We start from the raw sequence: 18214 nt of genomic DNA, 5'->3' as shown, positions 1-18214 counted from the left end.
TGCAAAAAAAAAATCTCTCATTACTCTATCATCTATCATCCATCCATCCATCCATCCATCCATTCATCCATCCATCCATCTCTCTGTCTCTGTCTCTGTCTCTGTCTCTGTGTCTCTCTCACTCTCTCTCTCTCTCTCTCTCTCTCTCTCTCTCTCTCTCTCTCTCTCCCTATATATAGTTATATACACATACATATATACACATCAATACTGACAATGTAATAATTATAATATATATACTAAAATGTATATATGTGTGTATATGTGTGTATGTATGTGTACACATATAAAATTATCTAAGATTCTGTTAGAAACTCCTACCATAATTTTAAATTCCACACCTGACTTATCAAAACCCAGAATAATTACAATCAGAGATGGTGTTAGTTATATCAGTAATTCTCTAACCATCAGAGACAAGTGATAGTCTTTACATGGCACAAATACTTGTTGGTCTAGTAAGAGGTACTGCCTGAAAGTTCTTCAAAATTACCAAGTCATCTTAACTTGAAAATATATACCAACAGTCCTGATTTAGGATAAGACATGATGAAAAGGGGCTGAGAAGGTGTGATTGTCCTAAAATTGCTGCTCCATAGAATCACAGAATCAAATCATTTTGAAGTTGGAAGTGACCTCAGTGGTCCAACCCATAACCCAAAATGAATCTCCATTTCAATAGACTGATCAACCTCTGCTCAAAGATCTCCAATGACTAGATACCCGCAACCCCTAAAAGTAACCTTTTCACTTTTAGAGAGTCCTAATATTTAGTGAAAAAAAGTCCCTATATCAAGATCAAATTGTCATTGAATCTTATTCTGAATCCTTAAATATGGAATATTTGGAGACAAAACATTAAATACAATTAAATCAACAAAGTTGCTTCTCTTTGAAAATTCTGATTGTAATTCTGATAAATTCTGATGAGGACACTTGTTACTTACGTCTTAAATCTTGAGTCAGTAAAATGGAAGTCATTTGAAGGCAGGGTTTTTTTTTTTTTAACTTCAATATTGTATTTCTGTCCCCCAGCACAGTGCCTTCTATGTGGTAGGTTTTTAATAGATGGCTGATGAAAGAATGAATGACTTTATCAAAGACAAATACTGGAAAGGGGGGAAAGAGCAAAAAATAAACTTGACAAACTCTCCCATAAATCATGAACTTAATGAAAAGCATGTGTTTTACACTAAAGAGAAAAAAAAATCTATCCTGGTTTAATAACAGTCCCAAATCAAATGCACAGTATGGATGATGTAATCATTTATATTGAGCAAATAATGTAACTGAGTGGTGATAACATTAGAGCTAAGTGAATCCTCAGTTCTTAAGGCATGAAAAATAATTATGAATATATGTATATATAATTTATTGATTTTACTAGTAATGTTAAAGAAAATTTTAAACAACCCACCATACGTGTGTTTTATTTTGGAATCAAGCAAAAGATTTCTATAGTGGCACAGGGCATTGATTGTCTATTATTTGCAATCAAATTTAAGTAATGATTCTATGGAAATAAAATTGTTTAAATCACTTAAAATCTGCATGTGTTCTAATTCAAAATCAAAGCTATCATCTTTTACCTGTTTCCACAAAGATATATTTTTTTTTCTGTTATAGCCTCTTCTAAACTGTGACTAACTGAAAAAAATAGCTTGGATATGATACAGATTCTTGAAATTCAAATCAGAATGCCCTTCTCCTATGCTGGCTAGGTACAGAGGTATTGTTGTGGCAGGAGGGGTTAAAGTTGGAGACACTTTTGCATACATATTAGGCTGGATTCATAAAACGACAATGTGGAACCGAGTGGAACTATTACAGTCAAAAAGCAGTGACCAATAAAAAAGGGAGAAGAAGGTCCAAGAAATCTGAGGTAGGCTGTCTTCTGAAATTCTGACACACTGGAAACAATAGATAATAAGGTGTCCGTGGGATCAGCTCAGAGTGAGCTTGTTGACTTCTGTAACAAAAATCTCAGAGGAGAAAAATCAAAATCAATTGCTTCCACTCAAAGATCATCATTGATTTAGAACTGATTTTTTTTAACAGCCTTCAGACTCAGACCCAGGACTCCGCACTAGATTCCTGGATAGCAAGGTAAATTATTTTTGTATTTTTAAGCTTATAGTTAATGCTCAGAGGCTTGGGTCCATCACAGATGGGGCAACAGGGTCGGAGAATTGAGGTTCCCCTGTCTCCCCTAAAAGTGGTGGATTTTGCTTTACTGGAAAGTCGCCCAGAGCAACATTCAGCAGTTGGGAAGGCTGACATCTCTGAAACCAGCCTTACCCCTACTTACTGCCTCTTTCAATGACTAAACCGCAAATTCAATCCCTGGAAGTGATTTTAGGTTTTTTCCAAATGCAATCACTCAGATCTATTTTTCCCTCTTTTAAGTATACCAGGAGTAGTTCTTTTGCTAAAATACTGCTGTTTTTTCCATATTCATGCTGGGTCCATAACACTTATCTATATCCTGAGAAAGCATCACAATATATTTATTTTTTAAAATGTCACCTCCAGGTTTAAATTTATTTTCTTACTTATTTATTTTTTGCTAATTCTCTATGACACTTTTGTCTTTGACCAAATTAGATATTTTGCATTGTAAGCTAATAGTTCAAAAGGAAGCCAATTGGGTATGTATTTCTCATCAGTGAGAAAATCACCATGCCTAGATATACCCTGCACTATAAACAAGTATGTGAAAGCTCATTAGTACATTTTTTTAAGTATCCTGGATGTCCACCTTGATTCTGAAGTTGCAAAATTACAGGGGATTCTGGGTTTCCTCCCTCCATCCTCATCCCCTATTCTACCTCTGCCCTCGCTCTCCCAAGAGAAAAACTAACCTTGGGAAGGAGCAGCCAATTAATTAATGGTTTTTCCCAGGTTTTCAGAACCTGGCTTTAACAACCAGCTGGGAAAACTTGCTTTGATCTTTCTCTCTCTTTGGTTGAAGGCAAAAAGAGCCTGGAAAAAAATCTCCGCCAGATGTTCTCTTTATTTAGTAGCAAAAGTGAAAACATATGCCTGTCCATCTTTCAAGGACACAAGCCCTTGCTTTCAGGTTATCAAAAGAACACTTCATTGGGCTCCTGTATCCTCACCTCCTTTTTTTTCAGGTTAACTGTTTGATGTGATAATAATGATTTGGGATGGAAAAGCCATCTTAGCTACAATAATCTGTCTTACCATTGCATCACTTTTAAAATATAAAAATGTATTTATTCATTCACCATTCATTTGTTTGTTCATTCATTTATTTGTTCAGTAGTCAAGGATTTATGATCAGAAAGCAGATACTATAATTTAGCCCATATCTTTTCCAAGATTCATGCTGTACCTCCTGGACTGTCAGAGTGCCTCACATACATAGGGAGCACTCAAAGAAATCCTGAGAAATTGTTGGGACCTGATTGATCCCCCTCCCCCAGTTAATTTTCCAAACTAGTGTTTCTACAGTTTATATAGCAGGAGAAGCAACATGAAGTCATAGGTAGGAGGCTCACTGTGAGAAAAGGAAATCTGAGTTCAAATTCTATCTCTGGCACTGTGCAAAAGTCCCTAAGCCACTCAATGACCAGACATGACTTACTAAGACTATAATCTGCACAGCAGACAATAATGTGAATTGGTAGGGGAATCCCTGGAACTCACCAAGAATTCCCTATGCTGACAAAATCATAAATCTGGACAAAAAGGGATGTACAAAGAATAATGTGTTGAAGATGAAAATTGATAGAGAAATCTAGCTAAATGTTCCTTTCCCTTATTCTAGGGGGCCTGATGGCAGCCACACTCTCCTTCATCACCTTGGTTTTACTTGTAGCCAGTACTACATGTACTCGAATTGCAAGGCAGGTCTATGAGGTGACTCATCCAGATGACTGGACTTCACTCTCTTTTGATTGTCCTCCAGAATGTTTCTGTCCTCCCAGCTTCCCCAATGCTTTATACTGTGAAAACAGAGGCCTGAAGGAAATCCCCTCCATTCCTTCCAGAATATGGTATCTTTATCTGGAAAATAACCTGATCAAAACCATTCCCGAAAAGCCTTTTGTGAACGCCACCCAACTACGATGGATAAATCTCAACAAAAACAAAATCACTAACTATGGGATTGAGCGAGGGGCCTTGAGTCAACTGAAGAAACTGCTTTTCTTATTTCTGGAAGATAATGAGTTGGAGGAGGTGCCTGCCCCACTTCCCAGAAGTTTAGAACAGCTACAGCTAGCAAGGAACAAGGTCTCTAGGATTCCTCAAGGGACCTTCAGCAACTTGGAGAATCTGACCCTTCTTGATCTTCAACATAACAAACTTTTGGACAATGCTTTCCAAAGAGACACCTTCAAAGGCCTCAAGAACCTTGTACAACTCAACATGGCCCAAAATGCCCTCAAGAATATGCCACCCCGGTTACCTGCCAATACCATGCAACTATTTTTGGACAACAATTCTATCGAGGGGATACCAGAAAATTACTTCAACGTGATCCCCAAGGTGGCTTTCCTGAGGCTCAATTATAATAAATTATCAGATGGAGGCCTCCCCACCAATGGTTTTGATGTCTCTTCAATTCTAGATCTACAATTATCTCACAATCGACTCACCAAAGTTCCACGAATCAGTGCTCACCTTGAGCATCTCCACCTTGATCATAACAGAATCAGAAGTAAGTGAAATACACACACACACACACACACACACACACACACACATACATACATACACACACCTTTCTTCTGAGTTGGAGGTTCACAAATATGGAACATTGTATGTAACATCTTTTTTGATGTGTGGATTAATTTTGCTTATTTTTTTCATCCTATTTAAAAATTATTGTTATAAGGGTTAGCTCTTTGAGAGGGGAGAAGAAAGATTCAGGGGAGGGGAAATATAAATATCTAAAAGTGAAAGGTGCCAATAATTGTGTGTGGTGTGTGTGTCTGTGCATGTAAGTGATTATCATGGAAACAGTTTGTTTTCCTTTTGCATTGAAGAAAATTTCTATTTCTGATTTCCAAGTGCCTACCATATTTTCTTTGAACTTATGCCTATGAGATTCATTGTCTTTAACTGCTCATTTAAAAGATATCTTTTTAATTCCACCATCTGAACTGGAATTTGAAGAGTTGACTCTTATAAACTAACAAAGGGGAAGCCTGCTCCTTTGGGTCAGTAGACTATCTGCCTTATTGATCCCAAACTGAACACTTCTGGCTCTGAGTTCCTTAGACTAGATAGATTCCTTCTGAGGGATATGACTCAGGCAGAGATAGTAATATGAATAGGTATGGGGGTAACTTTCTAAGTCATGTAATTTTAGAAATAAAAGTCATTGAGGGCAAAGGCATCTTTAACTTTATTTTAAACTCCAGAAAATCCCCTTACTGCCTCCTAGAAAGAACCTTAGAGGTCATCAAGTTCTGCCTGCTCACTTTAAAGATGGAAGATCTGAAGTGGAGAGAGGTGAATTTGCTTAGGAGTCACGCAGCTAGTAAAATGTCTCAGGTAGGATTTGAACCCAGGCCTTTCCGATTCCAAGTCTAACACATAATCAACTATATTGCTCTGCCTTTCAGTGTGAATAAGTCAGACATTCCTTTTTCTCAACTTTTAAAAAATTTATTATTTTTTATTCTTTTACCCTGAGGGGAGAAGGACCTTGGTCAAAATATAAAATTGTAAGGTTGTTCTGAGAGACTGATGAAGAAGATTTGCTTCTGGGTAGGGAATATAGGGAATGAGTATGCTAAAAACTTTAAGGAAAAATTCCTTTACCTTCGTAATTCTGCACAAGGCCAGGCCTGGCCCTGCATGTGTTGAGGGCACTAACACCAGAGCCTAGTTAAGCTACATTCTTTTGCCTTCTGTTAAGGGCGTAAGTAGAGGAAAGACAGAGAATGGAGAACTGGGATATAAGCCAAGACGATTCTATATTTTAAGAAAATATGACATATCTTCTGGAGTCATAGACGCATAATATGTGTAAATAATTTTAAAAATGTTTTAGAAGGTTAAACTATCAGAAGGCTGTGCTCTGTGGTAAAGTTAATATAAGCTATCTTTAAGAAAATCATTTTAGAATAATAATAGAAACAATAGATGGCACCTGGATCCCACCCTAATGTGGATTTGGAAAATCCTTCACATCTCATTGATCATTTAATAACCTTATGGGATAGATAGGTAGATCCCCAGCATTACCAATACTTTACTATCTATAGACTTTGACTAAATCTAAGCAGACAGTCTTTCATTGTCATCTTTTTTTATGCAAAAGGGGGTTAAGTGACTTGTTCAGGATCACATAGCTAGTCAATTTCTGATGCCACATTTGAACTCAGGTCCTCCTTGCTTCCAGGGCTGGTGGTCTATCCACTCTGCCTTCTAGCTGGCCCTCACATTGATATCTAATACATAATATAGTAGGTGCTGCAGAGAATCTCAGAATCTCTACATTGAGGAGGATCTAGGAGTCATTCTGGGGAATCCAGGGATACATTGGAGGTGAGGAGGAAGGGAATTTCAGATATATGAGATGGAGTGTATTTCTCTAACTAGAGTTAATGATCAAAATTGAATTTCTCTGTATTGTTCCTAGGTGAAACCAAGTTCAGATGATTTTCTATGGTTGCACAGTTTGTAAATGTTAGAGCCAGATTGAAAACCTACAACTCCTGACTTCAAACACAGTGTTCTTTCCATGTAACAGTTCAGCAATTTGAGCTGAGTTGTGTTGGAGGCTAAGAAATGACTTTCCCATAGACTCAGACTTTTGAGTTTTGTTCAGTTGGTGAAACTGTACTTTGTTCTATCCCTTGTAAGACTAGAAATGTTTGCTTAAGTAGGCATCCAGCATGGTCACCGATCTGAGAAATTTCCATTATTTTTTTCATCTTAAATGCCTCAAAAAACTGAAGAAATATTTTGCCATTGGGGTCTTTCCAATTTATTTTTTGGCAAGAGTAAACTTTTCAATTAAAAATACTAAAATGATGGGATTCCGGCTTTTGTTGATTAATTTTTTAATGATATCTTAATTAAAAACATTGATTAAAGAAAAGATTAGTAGCATCCTACTGGTTGGAATGTAGGCATATTTATAAAGCAATCTTCTTGGGATGGTGTGGTACCATGGTTAGAGAACTGGGCTTGAAGTGTGGGAAGGAATCTCTCACATATATTGACTGTGTGACCCTGACATTAATCTTTCACTGTTCTAGGTGGTTGTCTAAGATTAGAAGATGCCAGAAGGAGTTTTCATTGTCAATGAAATCACATTTTCTTCCCTAAACTTTAAGCATTTTCTCCTCAGCTAGCCTGGTTTTGAAACTCTAATTCATTTACTAATCCACTAATGAATTCACTTACCAAATATTTCTTGAGAAGCAGCATAGTATGGTGGATAAAAGACTGAGTCTGGTGTTAAGAAGGGCTAAATTAAGTTCTGCCAGGGATACATAAAAGCTGTGTATATAACCTCTCTCATTTTTCTCATCTATTAAATGGGGCAAAATAAGACTCATACTACTCATCTCCCAGGTAAGTAAAGGACTTTTAAAAATAAAATTATGTGAAATGAGTTATGTCATAAAGCTGTAATTAAATGTTAATTTTGATGATCATTAACTTGATTTACATAGAAGAAAGAGCTGTCAAAGATGGGAATCAAGACTATTTTTCTAGCTACTTGTTCCTTCATTGAAGACCTATCTATTCTGAGGTCTCATTGTAACATTCAAAGGACTCTAGGTTCTAAAAGCTCCTCGTGAAAGGAAAGCTCTTCTATCCACTAAAAAGAGGTTTTGAGTAATACACTGATCCTAGGATCATAGATTTGGACCCAAAAGAGACTTTGGAAATCCTTTAGTTCACCCCTCCAAATCATCATTTTACAGATGAGGGAAATTGAAGTACAGGGAGGTTAAGTTTCAGAATGGCAAATTGAATCATGGGATACTAGGTTGAGAGATAGAAGAAATCTCATAGACCCTTTAGTCACTACCTTTTTTTGATGGATGCAGAAACTCAGATGTAAAAAGATTGAATGAATTGTGCAATGTCACACAGAATGTATAAGATTTGAATCCAATTCCACTGGCTCCAAAGACAATGCTTTTATTTCTTTCTATTGTGTATCATTCATGAGATGTGTGCTTATTGCTTCAGGACCATTTTGGCTAAGTTGGGAGAAGGTTATCACCAGAAATCTACACATGAAGTTTATTAAGAGGTTTGGTTGTTGTTCAGTTGTGTTCAGCTCTTTGTAACCCCATTTAGGGCTTTCTTGGCAAAAATACTAGAGTGCTTTGCTCTTTCCTTCTCCAGCTCATTTTATGGTTGAGGAAACTGAGGCAAACAGGGTTAAGTGATATGCCTATGGTCACACAGCTCATGAGTGTATAAGGCCAGATTGGAACTCAGGTCTTCCTGACTCCAGGCTTAGTGTTCTATACATTACAGCACCTCGTGCTTTATATAATCTAGAACAGGACTTTTTATTTTATTTGTGTTTGTGTGTGTGTGTATGTGTGTGTGTGCATGTGTGTGAGTCCTGGATCCTGTGGGCTGTCTGGTTAAACCTTATTGAATGTTTCCAGATGAGTATTTCAAATTGCATAAAATAAATACATAGGATACCAAAGGAAACCAATTATACAGAAATCTAGTTATCAAAATATTGATAAGTTCACAGATTCCAAAGTAAGAATCTTTGAACTAGAATAAATCTTCTAAAGACATATGGATTGTTATCTTGTATTTTTGGAGAAAAGTGGTGAGAGTGTGTGTGTGTGTGTGTGTGTGTGTGTGTGTGTGTGTGTGTATGTGAATGGCACATGTGTGTTTATGGAATCAAACCCATGACTGCTCATACTGTTTTTACCTGTACAGGTGTTAATGGCTCAGTGATGTGTCCAGCCATCCCTTCTATGGCAGGAATGCGTGATTCCTTCAGGGATGGACCCCGCCTCCGCTACCTTCGTCTGGATGGAAATGAGATCAAGCCCCCAATCCCAATGGACTTAATGGTCTGCTTCAGGCTCCTTCAGTATGTTGTCATTTAAAGTCCTCTCCTCCCTCACCCCCACCCTCAGTCATCCTGGGAGGGGGTTTACAGAGAGTCAATGTTCTGATATAAAGTTTATTACACTTCATAGGTAGAGATTGATATCCCTTTATTCATTTTTTTTACTGACTCTATATTTTTATTGTTTTATTTTCTTTGTTTTTTTGATTTACAAAGTTTAGTGGTGTATGTTTTTTTTTTTTTAATGGGAAAAACACAAGTACCACAATACCTGCCAGGTCGCTTTAACTTGTTTTATTTTTAATTTATAAAGCAGAGTTGTTATGACCATCTCTGTACTCTAAAATATTGTGCCCTTTACTTTTCTCTTTTTCTATGATGCTAATTAACTTTCAACACTTGCAATTAAATTGCTGATTGAGAAAAGGAAGGCTATATGTATATGTGCATGCTAATATTCATATTTGAAAAAGGTTATTTACGCATGGATTAAAAAGAGTGAGGGAATGATGGCGGAGTAAATAAATAAAGGTAATTAAGAGATAAATAGTAGTTTCTTTGTATTAAACAGATGCTGAAAAGTTACTGGTAAACACTTTTCATATCTCACTATTACGTCATTTAGCTTCAAAATGATCTAGCACAGAATGGTTAGAAAATTGGATAAATATTTGATAAGATCATAGATTTAGATTTGGCAAGGACCTCAGAGGGCAGCTAGTCTAACTCCTTCATCTTGAAAATGGGCAAGCAGGCTTCAAAAAGCTGAGGGGTCTTATTATCCAGGTCACAGAGATCGTAAACGTAACAGCCAGGATTCGAACCAAGATCTGATTCTAAATGCAATGAATAGTTTTCACACCTCACAATCTTGCCTCTCACAGCATGAAATTCCATATAGATACTCTTATTAAAAATACTTAAAAACCAGGAGACACCATGGTACAATACAAAGACATGTGGCACAGTCCAAAGGCTGTTGGCTATGGAGTCAGAAAAAGGAAAGAGAGCAAGCATTAAGTGCCTATTGTGTGTCAGGCACTTTCCAAATATTATTAAACCTATGAGATTCTTTCTTAGATCTGCTTCTTATCAATTATGTGACCATGCGCATGTCATTTAAATTTCCTAGGCTTCAGTTTCTTTATCTGTGATATGTTGGAGTAATTAAGAATCCTAGAGTGATGATTGTGTGATCTGTAACTCAATTGATGTATTTGCTTTACAAACACAGTGCCTTGGTAGCCCATCTTCATGTGTTTTTGAAGAAAGATAGAAATAAAGAGAGGGAAGAAGGAAAAAAGAGAGAGAAGGAAGGAAGTAAGGCAAGAAGGAAGAAAAGAAGAAAAAAAGGAAGGAACAAAGGAAGGAAAAAGGCAGGAAAGGAGGAAAATAAGGAAGGAAAATGAAAGAAGGGAGGAAAGGATGGAAAAAAGAAGGAAGGAAATAAGGAAGTAAACGAAGGAAGGAAAGGAAGGAAGGAAGGAAGGAAGGAAGGAAGGAAGGAAGGAAGGAAGGAAGGAAGGAAGGAAGGAAGGAAGGAAGGAAGGAAGGAAGGTCTTATAGCACTATAGAGATGATTCTCTATTAGAAACTTATCTTGCAGGAGTCGCAAGAGCTTTGGGTCATTTAGCATAGCCTTTGAGGAATCACATATTTGGTGCTGGAAGGACCTTGAGCACCAGAAAGTTCAATTCTATCATTTTACAGATGAGGAAATTGAGCCCAAGAGAACAGAAGTGATGTATATATGATGTAAAACACACAGTGAGGAGCAGTTTTAAGACTGCTGATTCCAACCACAGAATTCATTCCATTACCCTGATATGCAATGAATACAATGCATATCTTATAGCAAAGGAATATGGTTTTATTGATAAGATTGTACCACATAATTAAGGTAATGTAGATGAAATCCAGGTTAAAATGATTCATTTTTCTTTCAAAAGCTATTTAAAGCATAAGCTTTTCAATCTGGAATCATATTGGGCATCTGGTCCAACTCCTTTATCTGGGAGGGGATTAAGTATCAAACGGTTAACATGGACCTGAGCATCTGCCCCCAGAGGTAGGGCTCTTTCCAATATACTGTGAAACAAATACAAGAAGCCCTGTCATCATCTTCCTCCTTCTCCATCTCATATGACCTGTCCTCTCCCCCCTCCCCTCTACTGGCCTAATTACTCGCATAGCCAGACTGTCATCTTGGCTACCATCTCCTAAAATAAATTTGCCTCAGATTCAAGGATTCTTCATTATGATTCTAGACCTCTGCTGTCATTTCAGACCACACATGGCTGGAAAGAATGCTACCTTTAGAATCAGATGCCTCGACCACTATGTGACATTGGCTAAGTCACAACCTCTGGCCCTCAGTTTTCTTGTATTTAAATGAGGGGGTAGACTAGAGCAGTAGTTCTCACACTTTTTTGGCCTCATGACCTCTTTACATTCTTTTAAAAAATATTGAGGGCTGCCTGAAGAGCTTTTGTTTATATGAGTTCTATCCAGAGGTGCAGGAGTTAGCTTGTGAGATCCAGTTGTTAAATTTTCAGTGTGAGTATTTACAGCTCAGAAAGTAGCAAACCTTACATATCAAGGTTTTATTTATTGTTTTGTTGATTTTTAACGTGAAGAAAGTGATGGAGAAAATGTGAATTATTCAGATTGAACTTTAAAATGTGTCACTGATTTTTTTCAGAGAGCCACTTGTTAAATATTTACCAGCAAACCCCTGGCTATATCTATTGACATTTGCCATGTTGTTATTATGGAAATATTTGTGTACTCATGGGCCCTCTAAAAAAGGCTTTAGGACCACCATAGACCTTTTGAACTAGAGGGTATCTAAGATCCTTTCCAGCTCTAAATCCAGAATCTAGAAAATAGTTGTCTGGGGCTACTAAAGGCTCTAACATTCATCTCCTATTAGCCCACCTGTAAGTCTTACAATATATTTTATGAATAGGGTAAAGTTTAACATCATCCAGGTTGGGAATTAGTCCCTTATAATATTTTCATCCCTTTTCTGAAAATGAAAAATTGTAGAATTTATGTTTTCAAATGTGTTATTGCTTTTCAGAAATTCAATATTAACATTACGTATTGAATAATGCATTTAGAGTGAAAACAATAAAAAAAATCCTATTAACACTGAATTTTTGTGGTTGTTTAATCACTTAAAGTCATGTCTGACCCTTCGTGACTCAGTTTGAAGTTTTCTTGGCAAAGATACTGGAGTGGTTTGCCGTTTCCTTCTCCAGCTTAGTTGAGTAAACCGGGGCAAGCAGGGCTAAGTGACTTGCCCATGATCACACTGCTAGCTAAGTGGATTCAAATTCAAGAAGATGAGTTTTCTTGCCTCCAAGTCTGGCGCTCTCAACTGAGACACATAGCTATGCTTTAACACTGAAGAGATGGGAACTATTTGTTATAAGTCTGTAATTCAAATTCCTTATTTTGAAGGTGCTATGGTAATTACTCTTACCGGCACCTATGTGCACACGTAGTTAATGCTATGCTCCTTGAGGGTCACACGGCTTTTGTATTTTTATCTGCAGCAATGGCCGGTACATAGTAGGTGTTTCATTGATACTTGATGGCTGATGAATAGTTATTCTTCATAAATAAACTAATGAATGAGTAAATGACCAAAAAGGCAAATAAATAAATAAGCAAACAAATAAGAGAATGAGCAGATAGAAAGATTCATAAATAAATGGACCTATACATACACCAGTTTCTGGAAAGAATATGAGATTTTTTTGGTAGGGGGTTAAATTAGCAGGGGTGGGCAAGGGGTTGAGGAAACAACCTTAAAGAAAAGCCACATAAAAATCATCATCAAGTACAGCAATAATCAAGGAACAGTGCGGTACAGCAGAGGAATCATTGGATTTGAAATCAGAGGACCTGAGTTCAAATCCAGATCGGATGTCCCCTACCCTGCATAACCTTGGGCAAGTTGCTTCTCCATTAGCCTCAGTTTCTTAATCCGTAAAATGAGAGGTTTGGTTTAAATGGCCTCTGAGATCCTTCTGAGCTCTAAATTTATGACATAAATCTATGAAGGAGAATAGGGCCACAGTAGAATACAGGGAAAGGTATCACCTGTGATCCTTAATTTCCTCATCTGTAAAATAAGAATATTATATACCTCTCTGAGTTATTGTGAGGATCATAAAAAGAAAATTATTATAAAGTGCTTAGCACAGTTCCTGGCACATAGGAAGTTTTATATAAATGTTAGTCATCATCATCATCATTCTTATTTTATAATGTTGCTAAGTGAGCATATATTTCATATTAAGCAATTCTATTTTTTATGGTAAATAGATGTTTATTTTGTGATGGAAAATTTCACATGGTATGACAAAGTCCTAACACTTCTAAAAGAAAGTAGCATGTAAAGAGAGAAATTAAAAACTTAGTGGAGGGAGGGCAGACCAAATCCTAATGGAGAAACAACAAACAAAAAAAAAAACATGAGTTGATTTTCCAGTGCAGGTCAACAGAAGGATGCAGACGGAAAGGTCAATGAACAATGAGGATGGGGTCTGACAAACAGCATTCCAGAACAGGGAAAAGCTGTACAAATGAACAGTATGGGGTCTCAGACCCATACCAGGTAACTGGGCCTCTTGCAGGGTACAGGAACAGGTGTCATCTGGAAGTTTTATTGTCTATTAAGCAGTTTGGGATCTGAAATTCAGTAAATGCTTAGGAGGCAACCTGCACTCAGGGGTGATATACTAGGGCAGGGAGTGTTGCAGATCATATGCAGTGTACTCAGCAAGAAGGAAATTCATATGTATGCAATAGGATGTGGTTAGGATCCCAAAAATAGAGCAACAGGCTTTGCTCTGAATCAGACTAGTTTGGACACGCTGAAAGTTGGGAGGCCCCCAGCCTGAGTTGTTCCCGAGATCCTAGAAATAATACAAAACTCAATATTCTTAGAAAGGAGTGATAGGACTAGCCCAGACCCTCTCTCTTGAAATACTCAGAGCCTGACTTTAAAATCAAGTCCAAAGAAAGGAAAGGGCTTGAAAGATGACTGAGCAAATAAAGTTCCAACATGTTAAAAAGATATGGTAACAGAAGACAATGATTTCAAATTATCTTTAAGCAAAATCTCAAATTAAAATACCTCTACGACACAGATTCAACTAGAATTCCTTAAAGAGATAAAGCAAAACTTTTAAAAAAAGGCTCAATTTTAAAAAATGAAATGAAAGTACTTGATGAAAAACTTGAATAAAAAGGAGAGCTAGTGGAAAAAAAACTGGAAAGGGAATGAATACCTTGCCATTTCACTTGAAAATATATTTTTATTATAAATGCTTATTTTATTCCATAAATTAAAATTAAATAAATGTTTTTAAAAAAAAAATAGGTTGGTACAAGAGGCATACAACTTTGCCCAAGCGATAAACTCCCTTAAAATTAGGACAATTTTAATAATGCCAACAATACCATAAAGACAACTTTGAGTTCTCTGATGAATGAAATGACCAACTTTGACTCCACGAGATTTATCATGAAGTCATTCTGCAAACCTCCTGATAAAGAGGTGAAGCACTCAGAATGCAGAACTATATTACAAATATTATGAATGTATTTATTGTACAGATTATGAATATATGTAAAATACAAATATAACATGACTATTTTGAAATTGTAATGTCTAAGCCTAACCAAAAGAAGAGATATAAGAAGACACCTCCCTTTGATGCTTTGCAGAAGTGAAGGTCTATGGGTGTGGAATCTTGCTAAAACAATAGATTTTTTCAATGTGTTGATGAGTTTACTTCAATTTTTTCTCTTCTTTCATTTTTTTTACTCCTTTCACAGTTTATTATTATTTTTGTTAGTGTTATTAATATTATTATAGTTTTGTTCCTTGTTGTAAAAGATGGATCTCTGGGGAGGAGTAAAGGAATGTAGGGGAAATTGTATATAAAAACAAAATGATATAAAAAACAAAATGATGTAAAATTCAAAATAATATAAAATTAAGAGATGTCATTAAAACATATTTTTAAAAAATCAACTTATCCTTCCAATTTTTAATAATAGCAAATAACTGTAAGCAAAATAAATGCCCGTTACCTAGGGAATGGGGAATTAATAATAATAATTTACATAATAAATATATGTTACAAATAAAATTATAAATATACAATTTCATAATATACAATAATTATCACATAAATAAAAATAATAAATTAATAAATAATGCAAATGCCCATTACCTGTTAATAATCATTAAATTCTCTATTTCCAGTCTTTTGCCACCATAAAGGGAGCTGCTATAAATATTAAGCAAATGATAAGTAAATGATTATTATTGTGTTGTAAAAAACTGAATATATAAAATGTAAAGTGCATGGAAGTTTGGAAAATGTACACTTAATGGAATAAACAGAGCCAAGAAGACAATGTAAAAAGGTACTAACATATAAGCAAGAACAGCCACAAAGCAAAACTGGTTATTGTGTGACTACAATGGTCAAGCTTGACCTTTGAAAGGAGATGAGACAATAAATGCACCTCCCTCTCTACTTTGCAGAGGTGGGGGAACTACCTGTGTGAAATACTGCATATATTTTCAGACCCCATTATCTCTCACTGTCTGTCTCTGTTGCTTTCTCTGATGTTCAGTCTGACTGCATATTTTTTTTTCCAGATAATGATGGGTAGCTATAATATGATACTATGGACTTTCAGATCCATGACATGCAGCATCAGTGATCGGATTAATTAGAGTCAGCTGCTATATATTGGAAAGAGTTTTGGATTGGGAGACCGAAGTCCTCAGTCCAAATCACATCTCTACTACTAACTACCCATATTTAGTAATTTTACCTCCTCTGGCCCTATTTTTTGTATCTGTACAGTGATGGAGTTTGAACCAACTGATCTTTCAGCTGCCTTCCAATTCTGTTATCTTGTCGTATATTGAAAGGGATAAAACTACAAAACATTATCTCTAATGCAAAAACAACAACAAAAATGGAACAGAGAAACAGACGAAGACCGATGTGAATGATGCCTTTCAGCAGAAATGAACCATTGTGGGGAAAATATGGATCCCTACTATCAAGAACACGACTAAATGACAAAGGTCAGTTCTTAGTTATTACTACAGGAGTGTGGCAGCTGCTAAGAGAAGATGCCTGAAAAAAAAAAAAGACCTCATGAAATGAAGTAAGCCAAATTAATATAGGTCACCAATATGGCAGGTAGGTGGCACAATGCACAGAGCGCTGGCTCTGGAGTCAGAAAGACTCATCTTCCTAAGTTCAAATCCAGCCTCAGACACTTATTAGTTGTGTCACCCTGGGCAAGTCATTTAACTCTGTTTGACTCAGTTTCCTCATCTGTAAAATAAGCTGAAGAAGGAAATGGCAAACCACTCCAGGATCTTTGCCAAGAAATGGGGTCACAAAGAGTCAGAAATGACTGAAACCACTGGACAACCACAACATGGTCAGCCTAGGATATTGAGCCATCTCACTAAAGTCTTGTAAACTGATGTTTCTAGCCGTTCAGGAAAGAACTCAGGAGAACCAAATGAGAACTGCTTACCTTAAAGCTTAAGAGTTTGCACAATTAACTGCTGGAGTGGAAGAGTCCCAGAGCAGAGAATTATGATTTTAAAAAAATATGTATCTACAGCATTTGAAACGGAGATTTGAATTTCAACCAGAACTCAAGTCCAAGGAAAAAGAAGGCCCAGTGAAAAGTGTCTCTTACAAATGCTATCACGAATTTAGCCAGCTGGCTAACAGTTAAATGCCAAGTAATGAGTATGAGGGCTTCATGCCAAGCATGAGTTGCAATCCCACAAAATTAAATTTTAAACAGATATAAAGACAAATTGATTTCCTCAGCTCTCTCCTACCCATTTATCCTGTCCTCTTCTACACAGAAGAAATTAGAGTTAAACAAAATGCAGATCTGGAAGGAATTATATCATTTCTTACTGGCAAGAAGAAAGGAAAAGTTTGCAAGAGGACCAAGTTTTATATTTAAAAGTTCTCAAGTTTCATGTGGGCAGAGGAAAGAAAAAAACATGTCCAAAAAATGAAGTTGTCTTTCTACATCTCTTTGGTTGCAATTAGTTCTTTCATCCCACATGCAAATTTGTAAAAATTTCCAAATGTCCTTGTGTTTTATCTCCTTTATTAAAGTGACAAGTATCTCACTCACAGATGGTATTGCACAATGTAATTCAGCAAAAGTTGTCTGATTCCAATGACATAAAAACATTTTCCAAAATAAATTTTAAGACCAGCTCTGGAGGAGGGAGAGAGGGTGGAGTCAACTTGCTCCTAATGATAACCTTCAGAAGCAGAAGAAGCTAGAAATTGAGGATTACAGATAGATCCATGAACAAACTTTACTACAGGATGTGCTGCAGATCTGGGTATTTTCTTAGGCTTGAAAGCTATATGACAACTTGGTCTCCATGAATGTATCAGACACTTTACTAATCACTGGGGATCAAAAACAAAAATCCCAAAAACAAACCAAACCAAAAAAACAAAGAAATAATTTCTTACTTCAAGAAGTTTACTTTCTAATAAGGAAGGCAGCATGTGAGATAGATAGTTATATTATAAAATATATCCTAAATGAATAATGCAGGGGTACAGGGTGTGGGAATGAGTCAATCACACATGGTAGGATCAGCAGCAGCTTTACGTAGAAAGTTGCACTTGAAGTGAGCTTTGCAGGGAATTGGGAAATATAAGGTGGAGATAAGGATGGATAGTTATCTTTCCTGAATGAAGAGCAAGTCAGTAAGTTATAGTAAGACCCAGATCAAAGAGAAAAACAAGGAAGAAAGGAAGGAAAGAAGGAAGGAAGGAAGGAAGGAAGGAAGGAAGGAAGGAAGGAAGGAAGGAAGGAAGGAAGGAAGGAAGGAAGGGAGGGAGGGAGGGAGGGAGGGAGGGAGGAAGGAAGGAAGGAAGGAAGGAAGGAAGGAAGGAAGGAAGGAAGGAAGGAAGGAAGGAAGGGAGGGAGGGAGGGAGGGAGGGAGGGAGGGAGGAAGGAAGGAAGGAAGGAAGGAAGGAAGGAAGGAAGGAAGGAAGGAAGGAAGGAAGGAAGGAAGACCAGATTAGCCCCTCCACAAAATGGAGACTCCAGGAAGTACCCATTGATGGG

General features: G+C 36.7%; 1 protein-coding gene across 2 annotated transcripts; it reads left to right on the top strand.

Annotated features, from left to right (window-relative positions):
• Positions 1–1758: 1758 nt before the first annotated feature.
• Positions 1759–12201, top strand: KERA (keratocan). 2 transcript variants are annotated; one of them, XM_072655554.1, is made up of 3 exons: positions 1759–1882; positions 3791–4684; positions 8908–12201. In XM_072655554.1, exons 2-3 carry the CDS (start codon positions 3799–3801, stop codon positions 9078–9080), a joined length of 1059 nt encoding a protein of 352 aa, XP_072511655.1. In that variant the 5' UTR covers positions 1759–1882; positions 3791–3798; the 3' UTR covers positions 9081–12201. The 2 variants fall into 2 exon arrangements, with proteins under 2 accessions (XP_072511655.1, XP_072511654.1); XM_072655553.1 differs by lacking the exon at positions 1759–1882 and adding an exon at positions 1896–2106.
• Positions 12202–18214: the final 6013 nt, after the last annotated feature.

Source organism: Notamacropus eugenii, chromosome 3, assembly GCF_028372415.1.
Source record: "Notamacropus eugenii isolate mMacEug1 chromosome 3, mMacEug1.pri_v2, whole genome shotgun sequence".
Taxonomy (NCBI): Eukaryota; Metazoa; Chordata; class Mammalia; order Diprotodontia; family Macropodidae; genus Notamacropus; species Notamacropus eugenii.
Note: the sequence above shows the minus strand (reverse complement) of the source record. Positions and strands in the feature narration are given on the sequence as shown.

What these genes read in the sequence shown, in the direction of transcription:
- KERA (XM_072655554.1), top strand. Translation starts at nt 3,799, where the DNA reads ATGGCAGCCACACTCTCCTTCATCACCTTGGTTTTACTTGTAGCCAGT. An exon ending in TGATCATAACAGAATCAGAA is followed by an intron (nt 4,685 to 8,907) that starts GTAAGTGAAATA and finishes TTACCTGTACAG; the next exon opens with GTGTTAATGGCTCAGTGATG.